Here is a 23,590-nt window from a genome sequence, read left to right as displayed (position 1 = left end):
AGTAGACCTCTCCTGACTTGCCTGCTGCTATATATCTGCTTGTTCTGTTCCCCATTCTGTCTCTGGTGAATCCTCTCACCCCCTGAATCTCTAGCCTGTACCCCAGCTCTTGTATGCATAAATAAATAAATCTTTAAAAAAAAAAAAAACCTCACAAGAAATACCTTTATTACTTGTATAATATCCAGACTGCTTAGAGCGTGGGAGTAAGGAAGAATAAAGGCCACTTTAAGAAGAGTTTATGTCATACTGGTTACTAAAATTATTTATTCTTTTAGGATTAGTAAATTATAAATCTCATGAGATATACACATTAAGAACTGAAACTGATAGACTCTGTGTAGGAATGAATCAAACTGTTTCCTTTCCTTAATCCGAGCTTTCTCTGAAAAGTAGTATTTATTTCATTTTTCTTTATCTGTGTACAGATACATATGTGTCTTTTTTGGTAATTTCCATGTTCTTTGCATAATGAGGTTCACTCAATTGTCAACTAACCAGGCTAGTGGTTGATGGATGTCGAAATCATCTTGACAGTTGCCCCAAAGGTGAGAAATCATGATTTGTTTTTCTTTGGTTTTGTAGATTTATTTTACACATACTGGTTATCTGTAGCTTTCCAAGAATTTAATCAAAATGATTTTAAAAATGTTTTGAAGGTGCAACATGGACAGAGTCTGACAATTACTTGGTTTCTATTTTGTGTTTTTCAATTCAGAAGCCTTCTCTTCTTTCACTCCACATTGAAAATAGCATCTCTTCGACACCGGCTAAAAATACTAACTACTGAGGATCATCTAGAGATAATCTTCTGCTGAGTCAAGATGAAATTAGAATTTATGCCAGCATTTCCCTTTAGCACATTGGACAACTGATTCTCTACAGCCAGGCAATGACAATCACAATGTTTCACCAGACCAAGGTCAATGCTTAACAGTAATGGTCTTAACTTCAGTGAAAAATTCATAGGAGTCCTTGGCTCCTTCTCTACCCACTCCAGAACTCTTCATTCCTCCAAAAGGAAGGTTCAGCTCTCTGATGAGCCAGCAGTTGGTCCAGATCAAACCTGCCTGCAACTTCTTAGCCACTCGGTGAACACGCCCCACATCTCTGGACCACACTGTTGCTGCCAGCCCATATTTCACACTGTTGGCCCTTTCAATCACTTCCTCTTCACTGTCAAAGGGGACGATACACGTCACTGGACCAAATATCTCTTCCTTCATGCAGGAGGATTCATCCTTTATGTCTGTTATCACCGTGGGAAGCATAAAGTAGCCTGCCTGGTTCCTGGCAGGGAGAGTCAATGTGTCCACTCCCTCACCACACAGAATACGGGCCCCCTCGGTTAGAGCTCTCTTGATGTAACTTCTGACCTGGGTGGGAAGAACCATGATTAGTAGTAGCTGACCATTTGACTTGATGCAAAGCAACAGAAATTTCATTATTTTCAATACATCTAGGGAAGATATGTAAGGTCATAGCTCAGAAGTCTAAGGTTGATTATTTTATTGCAAGTTGCTAAGCCTGGGGGTAGAAGTAGCTAAACATGAAGTCTAAGTTCCTGGCACTCTGAGTAAATACTTTTCATATATTCTTGCCTTATTCTCTTAAAACTTGATTAAATATGTATTATCATCCCTTATTTACTGGTGATATAATTGAGCCTCACAAAGGGTAACAGTGTATACAGCTAATAAATAGGAAGGCTAGAATTCACATTCAGGTATATTCAGTAGTTTAACACACATAATAATATCTTTTCATTCGGGGAGGGAGGTTATGATCATTGCAGAAAATGCGAAGTAAATGATGTATGAGATTTAATTAAAGGCTAGGATACCCTTTAATAGGTGAGCCTCCAGAACAAATAATTTTTAACTTCTAGTCTCATGACTGATCATACTCTGAAAAAACATCTAGGTAATACAGTGTAGCTAACTGTAATGGGAAATAAATTATGTAATAACCTAAGTCAGTGACTCAGAGATAATGAAAAATGTTTAATAATGGTCATAGAAATGATTCATTATCATAGTGATAATTTGTATATTGAAACTGTTAATAAAGTGACAATGATATATTACTTTATCCCTGGAGGAAATTATTAGCACAGAGTAGTAGAAAAGTAATCTCAAAAAGCTAAAAGTATAAAAAAAAAATCAAGTAGATAATCAAAGGTTGAGGAAATTTTGAAATGGTGCTTTGGAGTCTTGGATATCACTCATTTCTCTGAGTGTCCTGCCCCAGAATGGAGTTAGTGCTCCAGTGTAGAACTATATTCATTTTAGGCTACATGTTTATTCACCGTGTTTTTAAAAAATGCTATTTTATTATTAGTTTTGTTTCAATGTGTAGAATACTTAATAAGTGGTGAGATCAAAAACTGTTAAGAAATAGGACTTTTGGTACAGATTTGTGTTCCCCACTCTCACGGTCTTCCTCCCTAAACATGCACAATGACTTCAAAGCCTTCCCAGAAAAGTCTTTGTCTATTTTGTGGGCAGAGACTAAATTAGATCTGGACTTTCTTTCCCCTACTCGCTTGCTCCTTTTGAAACAACCCACCCACATTAATTAAAAGATGCCAAGGCAGCATCCTGTGTGAATGGGGAAAGTTGAGGCAAAAGTTTCCAGAGGCTGCAGCTGGATGAAGCACCACGACTTCCGTCAGGGATTCAAAGAGTGCAGGGAACCCTGGCTCTTCCCACAGTGACATGATTATCTCATAGATCTTCTTGGGGTAATAAAATTTGAAGGGCAGTGTCAGCTTTCAAGCCATGAATTTATCAAAATATTTAAAGTATAAGGGTCTCACATTCACACCCAGCTGTATATATTTTCTAGTGAAAGCATCCAGGATGATAGAATGATATCTGCCCTTGCAGCTAAGGAATTGAGATCTTTGGTAAAAACTAAAGAAACAAAGCAAATATGACTGTTAACAATGCCATAAAATGTAATGAATTGCTATCATGTTTATTTTGAAAGTAAAGAATAGTAATAATAGCTTTGGGCATAAAATCAGCTCAGATTGTTTGGAGAAGTGTGGCTTAGAGCACATTGTATTTATTTATTTTTTATTTTTTTAAAGAGCTATTTATTTATGCATATAAGAACTGGGGTACAGGCCTGAGGTGTGTGGGTGGGGGTTGTGAGAGGATTCACCAGAGACAAAATGGGGCACAGAACAGGCAGATTGACTGAAATACACTGCTGAGAGGAGCCGCGGGTGAGTCAGGAGAGGTCTGCTGTGCCATATGAGTAGCTCCCTGGCCAGGGATTGAACTTGTGCTGCAGTGGCTGTGGATAGCTTCACAGATTGCATCTTAACCCCTTGCGCCACCAGGGAGGCCTGAGCACACTGTGTTTAAATCCCAATCTCTACACATAGCACTAGAGAATTTTAAATGCTTCCTGCCTCAGTTATCTCATCTGAAAAATAAGATTAACAGTGCCATCTATTCATAGGATACTGGAAAGGATTAAATAAAATAGTATACTTTTATAGAAAACACTTGACATAATGCCTGACACAGAGTCCTTTGAATGTCAGCTGCAGTTGGCTCTGATGATAACAGTGATGAAGACGATGGAGATGAGGTATTAAATAACCTGACACTCTCTAAGTCAGTTTAGCTAACAAAAGAGAATAGGAAACTGCAGAGTAGATCTTGTTAGGCCTTGAGCCTGGACCTGTTGAGGAATGAACCTGTGACCTGCCCAATGCTTCTTCTGGCCTCAGTGTAAGCACTGAAGAACTCAAGGAACTCGAGTTCCTCTACAACTAGATCATGCAGTCTTGGAAAGCTGACATACACCCAGATTGTCCAGATAGTCAAGTGGGGAAGAGTCAGAACAATCAAAAGAAAAACAAAAAGCAAAAGCAACTCTTCCTTCCTTGAGGACAGATCACCTACCATTTACTCTGCATCCCCTGTAGTCACTGGGAGCCTGGGAAGCCACCTAGCCACTTGGCAACTAGTTGTATCTCTCTGAGTCTTCCAGTCCTTTGTCATAACAATGTACTTGTTCATATTCTAATTGGGTTCCCTAGGTCACTGCTTTGTTATCTATGTGACAATTACATGCAAGTAGGCTAGAACAAGGACCCCAAGTTCTTCAAGGCTAAATTGATTTGGCGAAGACAAAGCCATAGCAGAGAGATGGATGGCATTTAGGACTTCCTTGGCACTTAGCCACCAAACTTTCTAGTGAAAGTTTGGGGGCAAATGACCACCCACGCATCCTGGTTCCAGATGGTCTGGCACACTGTACTGGAGAGTCACAGCCTGCAGAGGCCATCCTTACACTCCCCAGGTTTCCATCAGCTCCCTCAATGAGCACAGACACCAGCACTTCCTCACAGTAACAGGCTGAGAGCTCCCAGCTCAGGTCCATCCGGGAAGACTCAGAGAGTGAGGCCTTGACTTTTGAATCTGGGCACACACCCTCTGAGTGGGGCAGTGAAGACAGAGGGGCCAGGGACCCTCAGCACCTCCACCGATGCTCTGAGACTTTATAGGATGAAGGAAGAGTAAGCAGAGCAGAGCAGAGCAGAGCTCTGTGAAGGTGGGAGGGACTGAACATAAAGGAAGACGAGGGAAACGCCACAGATCCCAGTAATTTGTGGTGAGATAATGGAAACACCATTTTCGCTGTTCTTCCCTAACAAAATTTTAAAAGTGGTAGCCAATGATAAAAACCTAGTTTTAAGTTTTTAACTGTGAATATCTGTTTTTAACAGTGTGTGCAATATCCTTCCCTTAGATGCGGCAGAACGTTGGAGACGTCTGATTTAACTGCAAACTAATAAACTGTATTTTATTATAATGAAGAAAGTGGCTGAAAACATTTTTTATAAAGGTCAAGTGGAAAATCAAAAGGAATGGACTGAAAAATCTGAAGTTTAGTTAATAATAATGTGCTAACCTTGGTTGCTTAGTGTGGACAACTAAATACTCCACAGAGATGTAAGATATTAACACAGGGGAAATGTTTCTGTAAATCCTGTTATTCCAAAATAATTTATCTTTTTCCATTGTATTTGACAGAGATAGAAAAATACAAAGGGGAAAATATGTAGGAGCCTTAAAAACTTTTGTTTGAGGGCCTCTCTGGTGGCGGAGGTGGTTGAGCGCAGCGCTGCAGAGGCTGTGGACAGAGGCTGCAGAGGCCACGGGTTCAATCCCGTCTGGCTGGGGAGATACCTGAATGGTGCGGCAGACCTCTCCTGTCTCTCCTGCTGCTCCCCTCAGCAGTGTATTTCCATCGGTCTGCCTGTTCTGTTCCCTACTCTGTCTCTGGTGAATCCTCTCACCCTCCCGTGCATATGGCCTGTACCCCGGTTCTTGTATGCATGAATAAATAAATCTAAAAAAAAAAAATCCTTGTTTGAAAGATAAAAATGTGTTTATGGCTTTATGTTTGATTGAATGTGGTTAAAAAAAATTGTTAACTGTAAGTTTCATTATTTCCAGAGTGATCCCTGGTACCTAAGCCCACTAAATTGAAATGATATTAAGAAAGACAATATAGCCAACATGTTAAATAAATGCTTGTTTTTCAGGCATAATTTGGATTGGTAGAAGATGGAATTTCTGATCTGAGAAGTTGCCGATATTTTAAGTCTTAAGAAAATCAGATATCACCTGTGGTTTAGATCCATTAGGAATTTTGGCTTTTGTCCATAGCTTCTAGGTATATGATGCTGGAAACATAGGAGATTGGAGAGTCCACTATTTCCCCCTCCTTTAAGAAAAGATGAAGTTTTTAAAATATGGTTTCTTAGGTGGGGTGATGTCAGTACTAAGTTGAGGCAACTTTCATACCATGAGGCAGTACAAGGGATGCAAATTAGTTGAAAAAATGTTAAGGCCTCTGACTCAGGAATCTTTCCCCTGGGAGAGTTGGTGTGAAGTACAGAGCCTACCACATGTCCTGTTTGCTGTGTGCAAAGTGGTGGGCCTGGCCAAGATTGGGGGACATGGGGGAAGCCAGTCTCTCCCTAATGTCGGCATGCAAAGGAGGACTTGCTCATTTTATAAGCTGGTTCTTGAGAAAGCAAGAACTTCTGGAAAATGTGGATTTGTAGAACATTTTCCAGTTACATATTTTCTGGCTGTATGTTTTGAAAACTTGTTGGTGCTTTAAACATTGGACTTGTATATTATTTAAAAAAAAAAAACAGTACACCAGGGCCTCCCCGGTGGCACAGCAGTTGAGCGCTGGGTTGCGAAGCTGCCTGCAGCCTCTGCAGCGCCGATTCGATCCCCGGCTGCTCCCCGGCCACCGGAGGAGGGTCCCACATGGCGCGCAGACCTCTCCTGCCGCCCGCTGCTCCCCTCAGCAGTGTACTTCGGTCCTTCTGCCTGCTCTGCTCCCTGCTCTGGTGAATTCTCTGACCCTCCTGTGCTTCTGATTGTACCCAGTGCTCATATAAATAAATAAATAAATCTTAAAAAAAAACAACAAAAAAAATCAGTACACCAATATTTAGTCAAAGGCTTTTTAGAATCTAGAATTTAATACTAAAGTGCTGGTGCCATAAGCTGAAATAACCTATGAAAAGAGGAAGAGTTTAAGGAGGATCGTAAGTAAAACCTCAACATTGGTTTTAAGGTGTAGGAGAGTCCTTTATTGTTATTGTGAATGATGGGAGGTACTAGGTTCTTGTATTCAAGAGTTCAAAAAGAAAATGGACACCAATTTGGGGAGTGACACTGTGTACAGTAACATGATGGAGTGTTAATTCGGTCATTCACCCAACAAGTACTATGCACCTACCATGTTTCTGACTCTTTTTTAGAGTCTTGGTTATAGCAGTGATGAAAACAGACCCCAGAGCTTATATTCTAGCCAAAGAAAGAGAGTTTACGAAGAAATGAACAACATATATTAAATGGCAGATGGAATCAAGAGTCATGGAGAAAAATGAAGCATCAAGGAGGTAGAAGAAGTTCTGGGAGATGCATTTACAGAGGGGAGAAGCAACACCCTCATTCTGAAGGTGACACGGGATCTCAGGGCAGAGCCAGGCAAACATCTGAAGGAAGAGCCTTCCAAGTATGAGTCAAGCTTCCAGCAGCAAGAGCAAAGGACAAGAAGGAGCGTGCCTAATATTTCTGAGGAAGAACAGGGAGACAGTACAGAGGAGCAGCATGAGTGACGGAAAGTGATGGGGAACTGGGACAGAGGCAACAGACTGGGCCTGACTGTGAACAAGATGGTGTAAGGCCGCACATGACGTGCTACATCACAGTCAGGGGGAATGTACGGGGTCACTGGAGCAAGCTAAGTTGGAAACACCAGTAGGGACTCAGGATCCTCTGTGAAGGGCAGTGAGTGAGCTCAGTACAAGTTATTAGTTGCCTCCTTTCAGATTTCATCACACTACGGCCCCAGCTTCTCATTCTGGGGCACACAGTGGATGCTACAGGGCCACATGTTGGTCTCGATTCCTCTTTATTGGAAATCGGGTTTGGTAGAGAGATCCCACTGCCCATGGGGTACAGACAGCTCAGATGGCTCGAGAATAGCAAAGCTGCCTTCAGGAGGGCCTGTGGTTGCTCTCAGAAGACAGACATGTATAGGGGCAGGCTGAAGAGAGGGGCCCCTTGGGCAAGCCGGGACATCAAAAACAGTCTTACAGCCCATGTGTTGAATCCTAGTGAGCCTGCATGGTCCGAGTTCACCATGCTATGCAAAAGGGATGAGTGGAGTGTGGCAGAGGAAAGCCATAGCTACAAGTATGAGTCAACGTGCAGCATCAAGGTTTCTGCACACAAAATGCGCTGTACGTGTGTGTGCACACATGTGCACACACAAAGTGGGGCTACAAGCTGTTAATCAAATTTTTTGCTTCATCCACCTCATTGGGTAACTTAAATAGATTTACGGCAGTACCCACAAAAGAAAAGTAGTTGCTCTGCTGTGCTGATAGAGACCTTTGAGTCTCAGGGGAGAGGTGAATTGCAAAGCGGACCTCACACACTATTGCCTGACAGGCTAGAAGGTACTGCTGGGGAGTCGGCATCTGGAAACTGCTGATGCTGTTTCTCACCAGTTATGCCACGTGTGGGTGGCAGGCAAGGGGCCCTAATGCCCAGAAGATCCAGATGAGAGAAAGGATGGGGCCTCTTGCACCTGGTGACTCCTCACTCCACCAGGGACAACATCCACACATTGGCTCCCCCAAGGCACTCTGGGGAGGCTGCCCACACACCTGTAGCTTTATAGGCACCTCCAACTGGAGGAAAACATGGCTGCGTTGACTGTCCTCGCTGGAAATAATTGACCTCAGGTCTCAAGCGAGCCCTTGGAGCTGCTTAGCCATTCTGTTATATCTGAGGCCATTCTCCCTGCTGACCCCCTACAAGACTATTTTGAACCTGTCTTCCTCCCCTGATCCCCTCCCACCCTGCTTTCACACTGCACCCTACTCCCACAAACACGTAAGGGCTCTGTCCTGCCTCGGCTAAGTGAAGGCAGGACATCCTCCTTGGTGGACCCAGTCCCTCCAGAGCCACGATTATATGACTGGGCCTCCCCGGTGGCGCAGCAGTTATGCACTGGGCTGCAAACCTGCCCGCAGCTTCTGCAGCGCCGGTTCGATCCCCGGCCGCCAGCGAGGGTCCCACATGGCATGCAGACCTCTCCTGCCGCCCGCTGCTCCCCTCAGCAGTGTACTTCAGTCCCTCTGCCTGTTCTGCTCCCTGCTCTGGCTCTGGTGAATTCTCTCACCCTCCCACGCTTCTGACTGTACCCAGTGCTTGTAGACATAAATAAATAAATCTTAAAAAAAAAAAAAAAGATTACATGACTGATTTGGGAAGTCATATCTGATATTAAATTAAAATGACCCTAGTGACAGAAGTTTTGTAAATCACAGACCACCAGAGGCTTCTCCCAGGTAGGCTGTCACTGGTCACCCACCCAATTCATCACTCGGATTGTTTGTGCTGGCACTTATAAAAGCCAGCCTGCTGCAAGCCAGAGGCAGAGCCTTCCCCACAGAGAACATATATCTGTGGGGGTTCCTGCCACCCATAGTCCATCTAGCTTGATCACAGACTAATGTCATGAAATGTGCGTTCCTCACGCAGTTGGTGGCCTCTCCATGCCAACTTTTCAAGTTCACTCATATCAGGTAGCTGCTACACTAAGGTGGGCTACAATTGTACATTCATATTTAATATTTTCAGATTCTGCAACCGGGGACAATTTCCCACAGGTCATCATTTTTCAAAACTAGGGTAGTAATTAGCAAAATATCAAAGCATGAATGTGTGCTATGCTTTGCACTGAGCTTCTCTCCAGATAAGAATTCCTTTCGTAACTTACATGACAGAGATTTACTTACTTTCTGCAAATGAGCTTTACTTATCAGAGCTCCCATGCTGGCCGATGGATCGGAGGGAATGCCCACTTTCCACATTCTGGAAGCTTCCACAAACCTCTTTAAAAATTCACTATAGATACTCTTCTGGACAAAGATCCTGCTGGTACAGAGGCAGATTTCACCCTGCAAGAATGACACACAAGGACAGTGTCAAGACTGGAGGACACGGCCCCGAGGACAGACCTCCAGGCACCCTGCCGTGGGTGGGGCACTGGTTGCACAATGGGGGACAGTGGTAAACAGAGTCCCCACCTTGTAGAATACACAGGCTTAGGGTACACAATGACACAAGAAAGCAGATTCAATAAATAACGTAACTTTAGACTGTGATCAAAGCAACAAAAGCAAATTAAGCAGAAGATGGGAAAAGAAAGTGATGGGGTGGGGAGCTGTGCTACAGAGGCTTGGAAGACACTTGTGAGAGGGATGTTCAAACTGACATTGATGTAAGGGAGTTGGACAGGCAAGGCAGGAAGGTGAGGGGGGCTGAGTGTGGGAGTGGAGGCAGGAATGACATTAAATATTCTGGGGTGGTAGGAGATGAGGTCAGGAGGCAGCAAGGCAATATCACGAAGTCCCAAAGGCTCACAAGGGACCTGCTTTTTATTCTAAGCACCATGAATGGGACCTGGAGGGTGTTAAGCAGCAGGGTGAAGCGAGGAGATTGACATTTTATTTTATTTTTTTTAAGATTCATTTATTTATACAAGAACCAGGGTACAGGCCAGATGTGCGGGAGGGTGAGAGGATTCACCAGAGACTGAGCGGGGAACGGAACAGGCAGACTGACGAAATACACTGCTGAAGGGAGCAGCAGGCGCAACAAGGGAGGTCTGCCGCGCCAAGTGGGACCCTCGCCGGCTGGACGGGATTGAACCGGCGCTGCAGAAGCTGTGGACAGGTTCACAGCGCGGCGCTCAACCGCCTGCGCCACCAGAGGAGGCCTGAGATTGACATTTTAAATGATCGTTCTGGCAGCTCTGTGGAGAATGAACAGGGGAGAGTTAAGAGTACTCCAGAAATCCAGGGGCAGTACTGTAGGCACAGAAAGGGAGGGAAATCAAGAGTTCTGCTCACAACTGGAGTTTTAGGTGCTTGACAGACACCCAAACAGAAAAACTAAGCGTTCAGTGGTGAGATCCTAGCAGATTCCTTTGGGAAACACGATCCTTACTATCATTTGATTACAGCACATAATAGTTACAAACCACATTCTAGACAAAGCATTAAATATGTAGGGTAAGTACATGTATGCATAAATGACTGGTGTTATCACATTTATATTTAATCTTCACAACAATCCTAAGAAATAGAATGCTTCTAATTATCTCATTATTTATAGAAAGATGCATTTTCCAAATCCAGCAGTCAATGCTTTAAAACAACAAATTCTTCCTGCTATCAAGGATCGCCATTAGCACGGTGCCCTGCTCCAGGCCCTGTGGGAGGGAGGTATGGGAGCAGAGGATTACTCAGAAAATGCACAAGTAACTCAAGGATCTCCAGTTGGATGAGTTTACAGGAAATGAGGAAAGGACATGCTCATTTATGACGTGTCCCTAGTGTACAGACATGGGGCAGGATGCCTTCCTCCAAATAATTCTGTAGTGGATTCACTGCATTAAACTAAGCACATTTACAATGAGGAAGTGGCGTACTTAATAATATAAGCCCAAGGCCACTCAGCACAGGAAGTTTCAACCTCAGTCTGAGAGATCCTGAAGGTCACATTCATTTCTTCTGTGTGACTCAGTGTCTTTAAGTGTGAGTGTGCTCAGGGCCGAGAGAGACAGAGATGCTTCCAAAACACCTATTATGTTCCATGGAGGAGCAAGTCTGCAGGGTGAACGCAGCACCCAGCTAAGTAAAAGGCAATCAGCTGCTTTATTGATTTTGCTGAAAGTCCATTTGTTGTCATGGATTATAATGCCAATCACCTAGACACAAGTCTTCTTTCCTACTGACATTTTCAAATACCCCTGAGGGGAAGACTCCGGGTGAGCTCATCCTTGCATAGTTCTGAGGGCTGAGAAGCCATTGGACTATCTAGTCTCAGATTTCATTTGTTTTCATAGAGAGAATTCACCTCTCCTCCTCTTACCTCAGGTGCTCAGGCCTCAGTTTGATCTCTTCCGTTGAGCTGTCTTCAAATCACTTGGTTTAATTGCTCACTTTGATATTTATTTGTAAATACATTGTATCATAAAATAGCACTAAGATCAGGGCCTCCCTGGTGGCACAAGGGGTTAAATACATCATTGTGAAGCTATCCACAGCCTCTGCAGCACGAATTCCATCCCTGGCCAGCCAGGGAGATACCCACATGGAGCAGCAGACCTCTCCTCTCTCATCTGCTGCTCCCCTCAGCAGTGTATTTCAGTCAGTCTGCCTGTTCTGTTTCCCACTCTGTCTCTGGTGAATCCTCTCACCACCACACCCCCCCTCCCCACATCTCTGGCCTGTACCCCAGCTCTTGTATGCATAAATAAATAAATCTTTAAAAAAAAATAGCATTAAGATCACTGACCCAGAGGGCCTCCCTGATGGTGCAGGCGGTTGAGCGCCATGCCGTGAAGCTGTCCCCAGCCTCTGCGGTGTGGGTTCGATTCCCGGCTGGGGAGGTTCCCACATGGTGTGGCAGACCTCTCCTGTCTAGCGCTGCTCTCCTCAGCAGTGTATTTAGTCAGTCTGCCTGTTCTGTTCCCCGCTCTGTCTCTGGTGAATCCTCTCACCCTCCCGCACATCTGGTCTGTACCCCGGTTCTTGTATAAAAATAAATAAATCTTTAAAAAATAATAATAATAATCAAGGATCATCTTAAAAAAAAAAAAAAAAAGATCACTGACCCAGAAGCTCTATGTATTCCTAAGCCACTTTCCTTAGGAATTACAGTGAGGAAAAATAATGACAATTATAACCACAAAAACAATCATTCTAAGATTTTCTTTTTATGCTCAAAGAAACCCTGTTGGAAGACATGACTGCTTCTGAGATTTCACAGTAAAGAAATAAAGTTTTAAAAGTTTTGCAGCTTAATAGGTAAATAAAGGTATAGTTCATCTCTCTCTTCTTTCTTTATATGTGCTTGTATTTTAATTGAGGTGATGTTGGTTTACAACACAGTGCAGCTTTCAGATGTAGTTCTCACCTCAGTAGTTGCATGTATATTACTCGCACCTCCCACACCAAACATCCAGTCACCCTCCACCACCAACCCAGCAGCCCCTTAACCTATCCCACCTCTCTCCTTCTTCCTCTGGAAACCACCATTCTGTCGCCAGAGTCTAAGGTTTGTTTCTGTTTTATTTATTTGTTTGCCTTATTTCTTTATATGCTACAATATTATACAACATTGGTCTTTCTCCATCTGGCTTTTTCACTTAGCATAATCCATCTGTGTTGTCACAAATGGCAAGATTTCATCTTTCTTAAAGCTTTCATCTTTTATACTCCTCTTTTCTTCTAGCTGTTCGACATAGGTCTTTTTTCCCTGCTTAATATATTTTAAAACATAGCCTTTGGAATAAACTATTCATTATTTAGGATGCCTGCTCTGTGCTTGCATCAACAATAGAGTGCTGTATGAAAGCAGAGCTGGTTCTTGTCATTTGATCAGGGTGGTTAATTCTTTGACATACTGTGGTCTTAAATAAAAATCTGATAAAAATTGTGGACTCCAGAAAAACATCAGTTACACAATTTCGGGAAATGCAAAGTTGTCCAGAAACTTATCCATGACTCCAAGGTAAGAAACCTGCACCAAACTAGGGTTTATTCCTAAGAGTGTGAATGCATTGGATATGCTTCTGAGGGAAAATAAGGTTTACTGGAGATAGGACATTTAGACAGAAAGAAGAATCTGGAGACAACTGTATGTTAAAGGGATGGAGAAGCTCCGAGCAACATTAATCAATCATTCTGCCCATGACTGGTACCTAGAAAATGCTGTGTAACTCAAGAAGAGCCTGCTGAACAGATCTGTCACTCTACAAGCCCCCAAACTGACTCTGAGCATGAGCAAGGGACTAACACAGACCTTTCTCCCTCGCGGACACAGTGCCGGGGAGACCTGCTCACCTCCAGGTTTGCACTTTGGTGGAATAGATCCAGTTAGAAACACAGCAAAAGCAAATAAACCCAGAGGACAGACCTGGTTGGCAAAACTGGACCTGACAGTGGTCGAAATACATTCCTCCAGGTTGGCATCCTCAAAGATGATGGCCGGGTTCTTGCCCCCCAGCTCCAGGGAGAGCTTCTTGCAGTGGGGAGCACTCAGCTGTGTGATCCTCTCAGCGGTGGGCTGGCTCCCGGTGAAGGAGATGAGGGGGACCTCTGGATGAGACACCAGGGCCTCACCTACCGTGGGCCCTGTTCCAAACACAATATTTACCACTCCTGGAGGAACACCTGCGTGGGAAACAGTAACAGCAACAGTAATTCTCCTCAGTATGTCAAAGTCTTCAGGTTAGACAAATTCTCCTTGAAAGTCCAGTAGCATGAATGGGATGGGAGGGAACTTTTATGGTTGCCAGTGGTTTAACAGTAAAGCAAAGACAGCAGCATCAACTCTGCAATGCTACACCCTAGGTAGGGTGAGGGGGTGTGGCGGGGCGAGAACATTCTAGATAATCCATTTGACAGTACTAAGATTCAGGGCTGAGGATGCACAGACACCCTCAGGGAAATCAAGTCTATGACAGGAGGGGAGCCTGCTCCCGGCTGACAACAAGAATCACAAGTGTGAGGGGGGAAATGAGAAGAGGAGGGGGGTGAATGCTGTAGAAGAGAAACGCCACATATTTATCAGCACGAGGAAATGCACGTTTTTCAGGAGACTGACCACCGGCTACGCCACAGCCGTAGCACTTTCATGGCGCTTCCTTGAGCTCTGGTGTCAAGACCTTAGAAGCCATCTATAGCCAACATTGCCTCAGTACCATTTTGTGGTTTGAGCCAGACATTAGTGAAATGTTTTTAGAGATATCTGTCTTAAAAGATCCTGGTTATAAGAAAAGGAAAGCATTTTAATGGACGACAATTTGGTAAGACTCAAATGAGTGGCCAACAGACAATGAAGGCATGAAGCCCCTCCCATGAAGAGTGACAACAAGAAAACCTTTAAGCTTTAAGTCAGCAAGCAAAAGCTAACAGAGAGGGCCAGAAAACCAAAATACACTGGGCTTCCAGGAATGAGGGCAAACATGGTGACACCAAAGGAAATAAAAATAGAATATTCTTATTCTAGGAGTCCCAAAGTGGTATTCACAGTGTACTTCTAAAAATGAATACACTTTAAAAGAAGGTCATTTGTCAAGTCTATTTGAATGGCTCAGGGCCCTCTAAGTTGTCTCTGTATAAAACTATTAAAAGAAAAATCAATCCACCAATAAATAGCCTATTTAAGACACTCGGGAGCAGGCTGGGCTGTGATTTGAGGAGACCCTGATGCCTGTGGAGGCAGGACCATGGAGCTCACTTGTCTCTGTGCTGCCAGCCAACTCAGGCAGGCAGGAAGCCTTGGTGCAGGGGAAGAAGCATGTGCCAAGAGGATTTCTCAGAAAAGCACTGGGGAGAGAATAGCTAAAGGTGACATTGGAACCAATTTTATGAGGCGCAGATTTCTATGTAAAACAACTTTGCAAATGTCAGAGGCCCTAAGGTGGCTGAAGTTTACAAATCTTACAACCCCGAGCCAATCCTGTGTTTCCCTGAACCCCAAAGAGTGAGTTACCTGCTTTTCCCAGGAGCTTGCACATCATCCATGCAGTCACGGAAGTCAGCTCGCTGGGCTTGGCTATCACGGTATTGCCTGCAGCAATTGCAGGAGCGATCTTCCAAGTCAGCAAGTAGAGTGGCAGGTTCCAGGGACTGATCAGACCAGCTAGGAGGGAACAGACGCATCGCCAACAATGAAGTGACATTTCCCTCAAAGCAAATCAGAACTTAAATCAGAACTTGATTAAATTTATTAAATCAGAACTCCTTCGTGTTACATGAAACTAAAGCTTGTACTCCCAAAACCCCAAACTTTGGATATTTGCAGCCAACGTTAGTGAAGTGACTCTAAAATGTATTGTCAACAACTGTACCTTTTAAAATTATGATCAATACAATTTATTCCGTTCTTGATGGCTGACAATTATAATTATGAACAACAGCAATATAAGTCCCATGGCTAAAAAGCTGTCACTTGTGACTAAACTCCAAAATGTGATGAGTTTTGAAATTTATAGATGAATCCACAATTTTTGAAATCTTTTCCTTACTAAAACTGACCAGCTACTATTTCCTTGAAGTTTCTCCCTCTGTTTCTAATGTGTGTGAATGGAAGCAGAAAAATCTTAAGCTTATAACAAAAGGAGAAAAGGGTTTGGGTCTTTCCCATGAGGACCCTCCTATTAGCAGAGCCCTTGAACTTTGATGCATACATAGACTGTGGAATGCATTTTGACTAGCCATTCTCTCTGGGTGTTCACCTGTATCCTGACAGGGAAGGTTTGCTGGGTAAGGCAGAGAACCAACACCTAGAGGGAGGGTATCTCTACTTCGATACAATCCAGGATTTCAACCATGCAAAATTAAAGTCACCACATGAATAGCTAAATGGATTCACCTTTTTTATATGCTATCCTTGAGTGTGTGCTATAAAAGCAAATGTATATTTTATAATATTAAATTTCCCCACTGGAAAATCTTTCTTGAAGGCATAGCAGAATATTTTTATGACATAATACATTAGCATACTTTCAGGAGAAGGCTTGAGTTTTTCATCCTTTGAAAACATTCTTTCCAGTGGCTTCAAACAGTCAAAGGGGTTAGGTGTCTAATTTTCTTTCCTTTTAACTTACATTCTTTTAGTCTATCCTAAACTTGACTAATAAAATATGAAGCTGGCATTTTCTCAGGGGAAATAGTGACATCTAGTGGATAGTTTTAGTCACTACAGACGTTTATGTGCCCTGCAAAGCAGGAAGCAGCAATGAATGACCAGAACTTATTCACCACATATCTGGCTCTAATCTTAGTGTCCTACTCTTATTTGCTGCAGGAGGCCTTGATGACCCAGCCAGATAAGACACTGGCAAGCAGCGAAGCTCAAAGGGCCTCACACCGTGGGGCCGAAGATTCCTTGTGCCTCACACCGTGGGGCTGAAGACTTAACACCCCTTTATTTTTTGTTTTTGGTCATAAAGAGAGACAAAATTTCCCAAAAAGTACATTATGCTATAAATTATATGTATCAGCAGACTGCAAGCAATTGGCATGGAAAATTACCTGTTTAGAAATTAGTTACTACACAATTCGGCCCAATTAACAATGGGAGACAATTTATTGTATATATCTGACAAGCAATCCAGCATAACAATTATAGTAAATTATTGTTTTGTTTTTTAGAAGTTTATTTTTTATTTAGAAGTCTAGAACATAATACAGTAATTGTTTCTGCTTTACACATAATAATGTATTTTTTAATTACTAATAATAAATAAACACCTGCTAAGTCTCTCGACAAAAAATACTAGCACCTCACCAAGTGTCAGTGTCTCCTTATACTACCTCATCCCCTTCCCCTCAGTCCTTTTGTTTTCGCCAACCCCGTCTCATCCTTTCAGAAACCCCTGACACAACATTTTGTCTGAGGCTGGTCCCCGGCACTTATTAAAATATTTGATCTACATAAATATAAATAATTGAACTGTTCTGCCAGGTTTTCAGATAAGAAAACTGAAGAACACAAAGGTTATGTAACTTGCCCACACATCTAAAATCCATGCTCAGAGCCACACTTGCTGGAAATAGACTTTTTTTAATTCATAAGGGGAAAAATTCTGGCATGTAGACATATACACAGCATCATTCTTTTCCCTGTGATTTTATAAGACAGCGTAAAGTAGAACTCAGCACCTTCCCTTTCCTTAGTCTGTTCCTTAGATCAGTTTCTACAGAATTGGCCCAGTTATCTCTCCAGGCCATCGTAGCCCAGGCTTTCACTGACCAGACTTACCGATTCCCACAGGTGTCCGCACGGTGTAGTGCATGCAGCCCATGTGGTCCATCTGGGTGCACTCCGACGTGTGATGCAGGATGGAAGAGGCAAAGAATCGGAAGTTCTGCACCGAGCGGGGAATGTCTACAGTCCTTGCCATTGTTATGGTTTTTCCTGGAACAGATTGCAACAAAAAGCACATCAGTGTACCTCACCAAGGACTTAGTGGACCCCCTAGCACAGGTGTACTCTTAGTCACACTGAAGTAACTTTGGTTGCTCCGGAGAGGTTACTTCCAGCCTGGGACTGACATTCATTGACTACACAGAGCATGGATCATGGTTTAATTAAACTATGAAATAATTAATAGGATGTTATAACATGAAATAGGGGAGGGGTCAAATTGAGTCAAATCATCTTTACTTGGCACACTGAATAATTCATAGCTGTCATCATGAATTTGCTAGATGTGACCTCTTCGTGCACATCAGCTTTTTAATCAAAATCACCAAGTTTTGTAGATGCCACAAGGGGTTAAAATAATGGTTGCTAAGACAACTGTATTTGCACATCACAAAAGCCACTTTGATGAAGATATGATGTGTATCAAATATCCCCCAGGGCATGGCAGTCATTCAGATGGCCCAGTGCAGAAGGGATGAGTTCCTGCTGGGGCAGGAAGCTGAGCTCCCTCTTTGTTGTGCCCCAGGCAGTTCTAGCTCCTGGAGTCCACAGAAAAGAGAGACAAAAGATTACCTGGATTGTTATTCAGATAGCTTCACCCAGGAGTGCTAACAGGAGAGTTTCTTTGGCGCCCTTGAGATGGGCTGCTTCCTTTAGGTTGGTTTATTAACCTGCACATAATTTTTAGTGATGTTGCTTTTTTCCTTACTGGCATTTATTTATAGAGATTTACTCCATTCCCCTGACTCTGGGAAGAAGTTGAAAAATTGGGATAGTGTGCTGGGAATGGAATAGTGACTGGCAACATGAAAAAACTTTCTAAATAACTTCACGGTGAAATTGCTCTTCAAATCATCTCTGCTTGGAAATTCTCTGCTTGGAATTGGTGGGAGGTTGCACGATCAGTCCGAGCTCTCCCCTGCCTACGCCCTAACATACATCTTTGCAGTTCTTTTCACCAAAACCAACAGAAAGCCCTTGACCTTGGGTGCAGGATGACTTAGCTCTGTCCTCAGGAGAGGCATATGCTGCCTTCCAGGACTCAGCATCTGCTGGCTCTGCTTTGGGCCCCTACCCCTGCCTCTGGTCACTGTCACACTGGGAGAGGGCAAGTCACCAGCCCCTGAAAAATGCTTTGTCTTCTTCATGAAACATTTAGTAAGACAGTGCACCCACCCCGGCTCTATGAGAGAAAGACCTAGAAGATTGAAAAGCAGGGCAGAGGTGGTTCTCCTGATGGACACATTCCTCTTACCTTGGTCTTTGGACTCTGCCTGAGCAAACTCTTCTAGAGACTGTTCCAGCAAATGTGCCAGCTGCAGCAGCACCTGCGAGCGCTCCTGGGGGCTCCGTGAGGACCAGGCGGGAAAGGCAGCTGTGGCCGCTTTCACGGCATCTTCCACCTGTGAGGAGCAAGGAGGGGAAGGTCACCTCAAGACACGCTCCAAAGAGGATTCATGAATCCAGAATCCACACACCTCGTTTTTTATCTCCCTCATTTCAAACACTCACCGTTTCTCACAAAGATGTGTTTCATCACTGGCAAAGGAGGGCACCATAAAGACAAAGGAAAAGTGGCCCATTTTATTTTTTGTAAAGATTTATTTTCATTTACACAAGAGCTGGGGTACAGGCCAGAGGTGCGGGAGGGTGAGAGAATTCACCAGAGACAGAGTGGGGAACAGAACAGGCAGACAGACCAAAAGCACTGCTGAGGGGAGCAGCGGGCGAGACAGGAGAGGTCTGCCATGCCATGTGGGTATCTCACTGGCCACCAGGAATCAAACCTGTGCTGCAGAGGCTGCGAACAATTTCACAGTGCTGTGCTCAACCTGCTGCGCTACCAGGGCGGCCCAAAAATGGCCCATTTTAACCAAGGTTTCCAGAATGTGAGAATCAGATCATCCGAAGGCAGCTAGAGGGATTTATCAGGCATATGTTTTCAGTTATTTCAAAATAAGGAATTTTTTTTGAATATCATATGAGGAAACTTAGGCTAGATCTGTAGACTCTCTAAAGCTCTTGATCCAGCTCTGATATCTGATAAAGTCCAAAATTTTGTTTGAAATGACGTCCTCCCCAGCACCCATTCCCACATGGAACGACTAAATCATACTGTCATTCATGGACTAATTTTTATATGCAGGAGAATTTGCTAAATACTTTGTACAAATTATTTCATTTTAACTCCATTTAAAATCCTGTAATGTGACTATTACTATGTCCCTTGTACAGATAAGGTAACTGAAGTACAGAGAGCTCAAGTAACTTGCCAGATGTCACATAGCTAATCAATGGCCGTATCAGGATTGATGGATCTTTGAGGCTTCCAAGTCACAGGCTGGCCTGCCATGACATACCCAGAGTACCTGACCCCTGCCTGGCTGTCCCCACAGAAGAGGTCTTTGTGGGAGCGGAGGGCAGCAATGGTTGGTCAGAGAGCTTAGGTACCTGGCTTGGGAGCTAAATCCAAAAGACAATAATATGTGGAAAGGTATGCATAAGCACAATTCATGTAGACAAAATGAATGTTCAGATCATCTGCTGTTGTCTAAACGATGTCTTTTCCTGACTTTCTGCTCTCTTACGTGCATGAGAAATATTTGTAATCACTTCCAGCCCTCTCCCACCACTGGCACACTCTCAGCCCAGCCAACACTGGCCTCAGACAGCTCGGAGCATCTTTCTGGAATCACATGACCTGACAATTCAGCCACCCAAGTTTCTGCTGACCTTCTGCCCCAAATCTGGTCCACCTCGCTCCCTTGCTTTACTTCATGCAAATAAAGTCACTTTCAGTAGAGCTGAACTCAGGCTTGAAATGAGTCTCATTTATAATTTTCTGGGCAGTGTTTTCACCTCAAAGACAGACTCTCAAATTTGGGGCTACAGATAAGATGAAGGAAAAGATGTGAGTGGGGTGATCTCACCACCGACTGCAGCCATGCGGAACCAACTACCCAATGTGGGGAGGGTCCCTTCCCACCTATTTGGAATAAAAATCGTGATAGGCAGGAAACTCAGGCCCTAACATATTTTCTAAACCATCTTATGCACACATCTGTGTCCATGTAATATAAAAAACATTGATCTACTACTACTATATATGATAATATTAGAACACATTTACTATATGTCAGACACTTTGCAGTCTGTTTAGTGCTCAGAAGAACACTACAGAATAGGTATCATTATTATCCCCATTTTATAGATCAGACCACTGAGGCACAAAGAGGTCTGATTTTAAGTCAAGCTACTAAGCCATCTTTAAGAGATCTTTTCTGCCCTCCTGACATTAGGATTGCACGCCTGATGACAGCACCTGCATTTTGTTACTTTGTTATATTCAGTTGTGTGTTTACTTCTGTGGGCCATGGCTGCAGTATTGATATATTCCCCAAGAGAAGCAGAGAAGTGCAAGGACAGAGAGCCCAGAATAGAGTGAAGATTCACTGGGGACTGAGAGGCCTGCCAGCCTCCTGGCCCCCAATCACCCCATCCTGCCATGTACCTGGTTGCTGTACTACATGTAAAAGCTCAATAACAGTCTGAGAAAGCCACCGAGGGCTCCAGGACTCTCCTTTACCCCATCTGGTCTGCTCGGATCATAGAGAACCAGCTTTGTGCCCTTCCTGGCACTACAGGTGGTCTTTGAGGTTAGTCTGTGTGTCTCTAGGCTGTGCTTGTGACTGCAAAAAGATAATGTACATAGATCTCAAAGAGGGGGAGGGAGGGGGGAGGAAAGGAGAAAGAGAGCAGGAAACTGCATAGTTGTCGGTATCAGAAATGAGGGTGGTAAAATAAGGATAATGATAGATTCAAATTTGTTGGTTGTTATGACCCATATTTGGGACCATTTGTGTTAAAGGGCTTGGTGAATGCCAAGTCCACAGCAAACGCTGAATAAATGGGAGTCACCATGAGCAGTAGCAGCATTGTGAGTAAGTTTTTGGGTAACTGGTCATATAATTTATATGGTGACCACAGTTCTCAACTCAGGAACTGTTGTAGAGCAGGGAGAGGGGCAGCCCAAACCCCACAAACCTGCCTATTCTAAATGGGTTCTGCCATCCGCCGCATCAACACAAAACATAGGAGACTTTAATGGGAAGGAACTTTAATACAATTAGGAAACATACAGGTAAGGCAAAGAGTCTAGTTTCTAAATCAAGCACCCAAAGTTACCCATCCCCTCTTGGGTAAAAGTCCATCCATATGGGAATGGCGCAGAGCAAGGCCCCAAAGCCTGCCACAAGTCTAAAGCATCTTCCAGTGGGGACCCACAGAAAAGGGCCAGAAACAACCAGACAAGCCCGGAAGGAAAAGAGCAAAATCAACATCAAGATAAAAGCTGCCATTGTCACCTCCCCACGGGTCTCACCCACATCTGTGTCACCCAGTCCACGACCGAAAGACAAGAGCAGTTTCTTCACATGTCTCCTGGCTCCATCCTGCTTCCTTCCTCAGTCTCTTCTGCAGCTTCTCCTCTTCCTGCTCAGCTCCACCCTCCCTTGGGTGGGGCAGGGAACCTCCCCCTTTCCTGGGGACCACCCTGTTACAGAACAACCTGGGACTTAGGATATCAGAGGGAATGTTATAGATTGGATTGCTGGGAAATCCAAAACATCTATTACTCTACTAACCAGTGTGTCCGCACCTCATTCTATTTTCTTGAAAAGGCATGGACCATTAACTCCAGAAAATATTTCAGCTGAATTTGGCGTATTTGTCATTTTTAGCTTCACTTTGAAAAACACAGTAAGATAAGGAGAACTGGGAAAAAAGTCAATTTTTCCACATCTCTCCTTAGTCATCAGAAGCAAACAAAATTGTGGGTTACAGTTTAACTAGCAAACTAGGCATTATTTGTACACTTTAACCCACAAGTCTAAAGGTTTAATGCTAACCAGATTTAGAATACTATCAACATTAGAAAAATAACTGTTAAGTTCTTTAAAACAAATGTGTACTTCTTATTTATCTATGAAGTGTCTCAATATATATCCCTTGGTTATCACCCATTTATATTTGCATTCTCAGGGCAGTAAGTGATAACTAATCAAATATTTTAAAAAAATCCTTCAACTAAAATTACTTTGAAATTAGTAAAAAAAATCTTACTGTGTGTGACATTAAGCACTAAAGTAAATCCCTTTTTAAAAAAATTTTTGTTTTAGTGAAGTAAAACATTTTTTAGAAATCTAGGGATATGGGGATAAATTTAGGTAATACTTGTTTAAAAAAAAAGGGAGCTTCCTCCATTTACAATACTGATAATTTAGTAGCCACCTCTTTAAAAATACCTGAGAAACGTTGCTGCTGTGTGTTAGATAGCCCAGCTTAAGGACAGTCTTCTGCATTTGGTAACCTGAGACTTGTTCTATATATCCTGCATGTCCAGTTGCATAGTAAACCTTTCAAGAACTAACATCATCCTTCTGTTAGTATTTAACCATTCTATACTTCATCCATTGGCATCTAGAAAATTAAGTTTCCCATAATTCACCAACATATTAAGTAGTTATCAGTCTTTGCTAAATGAACATACTCACCTCTTCTTTCCCACTGTTTGGTACTCTGCAGTAGACTTCTCCTGTTGATGGATCATAAGAATCAATATATGAATTACAAGGTAGAAATTTTCCACCTATGAAGTTTTCCAGCACCAGAAGTTCCTTTGTCCCAGCCATGGTGGAAATGACACAGCCTATCCCCTTGACTCTTACTCACTTAGGTTTGACCTCACCACTGACCCCTAATGCTGCTTAGTCCCCACCTCTTTCTCCAGCCCAGTGACTTCATTTGCCATCCCATGAAGGTGGGTGGACCTAACAGAGTGTTCCAGCCTCCTGCTCTGAAAGAAGTATCCTCCAGCATTTCTCAGGTTTTCACTGTATTAAGGGAAACGCATGGCACAGTGTCCAGTAATCATCAGTGCATGAATTCAAAAGGTGTCTGCATGCATCGTCTTAGGGTCCACAGAGTGAACTGTTCCTTGGTCAAATGTTGATGAAGTACCA

At 43.3% G+C, this 23,590-nt stretch overlaps 1 protein-coding gene across 3 annotated transcripts; it reads right to left on the bottom strand.

The window, feature by feature from the left end:
- Nucleotides 1-923: 923 nt before the first annotated feature.
- ALDH8A1 (aldehyde dehydrogenase 8 family member A1) lies at nt 924-23,260 on the bottom strand (the record flags this gene model as incomplete). Of its 3 annotated transcripts, XM_084228190.1 has the most annotated exons (7): nt 924-1,376; nt 9,362-9,523; nt 13,551-13,807; nt 15,132-15,281; nt 17,406-17,561; nt 18,826-18,973; nt 23,123-23,260. In XM_084228190.1, the coding sequence occupies 7 exons, from the start codon at nt 23,258-23,260 to the stop codon at nt 924-926; spliced, it is 1,464 nt and encodes a 487-aa protein (XP_084084316.1). The 3 variants fall into 3 exon arrangements, with proteins under 3 accessions (XP_084084316.1, XP_084084318.1, XP_084084317.1); XM_084228192.1 differs by lacking the exon at nt 9,362-9,523; XM_084228191.1 differs by lacking the exon at nt 15,132-15,281.
- Nucleotides 23,261-23,590: the final 330 nt, after the last annotated feature.

Source organism: Talpa europaea (assembly GCF_964194135.1).
Source record: "Talpa europaea genome assembly, chromosome: 2".
Lineage (NCBI taxonomy): Eukaryota > Metazoa > Chordata > Mammalia > Eulipotyphla > Talpidae > Talpa > Talpa europaea.
Note: the sequence above shows the minus strand (reverse complement) of the source record. Positions and strands in the feature narration are given on the sequence as shown.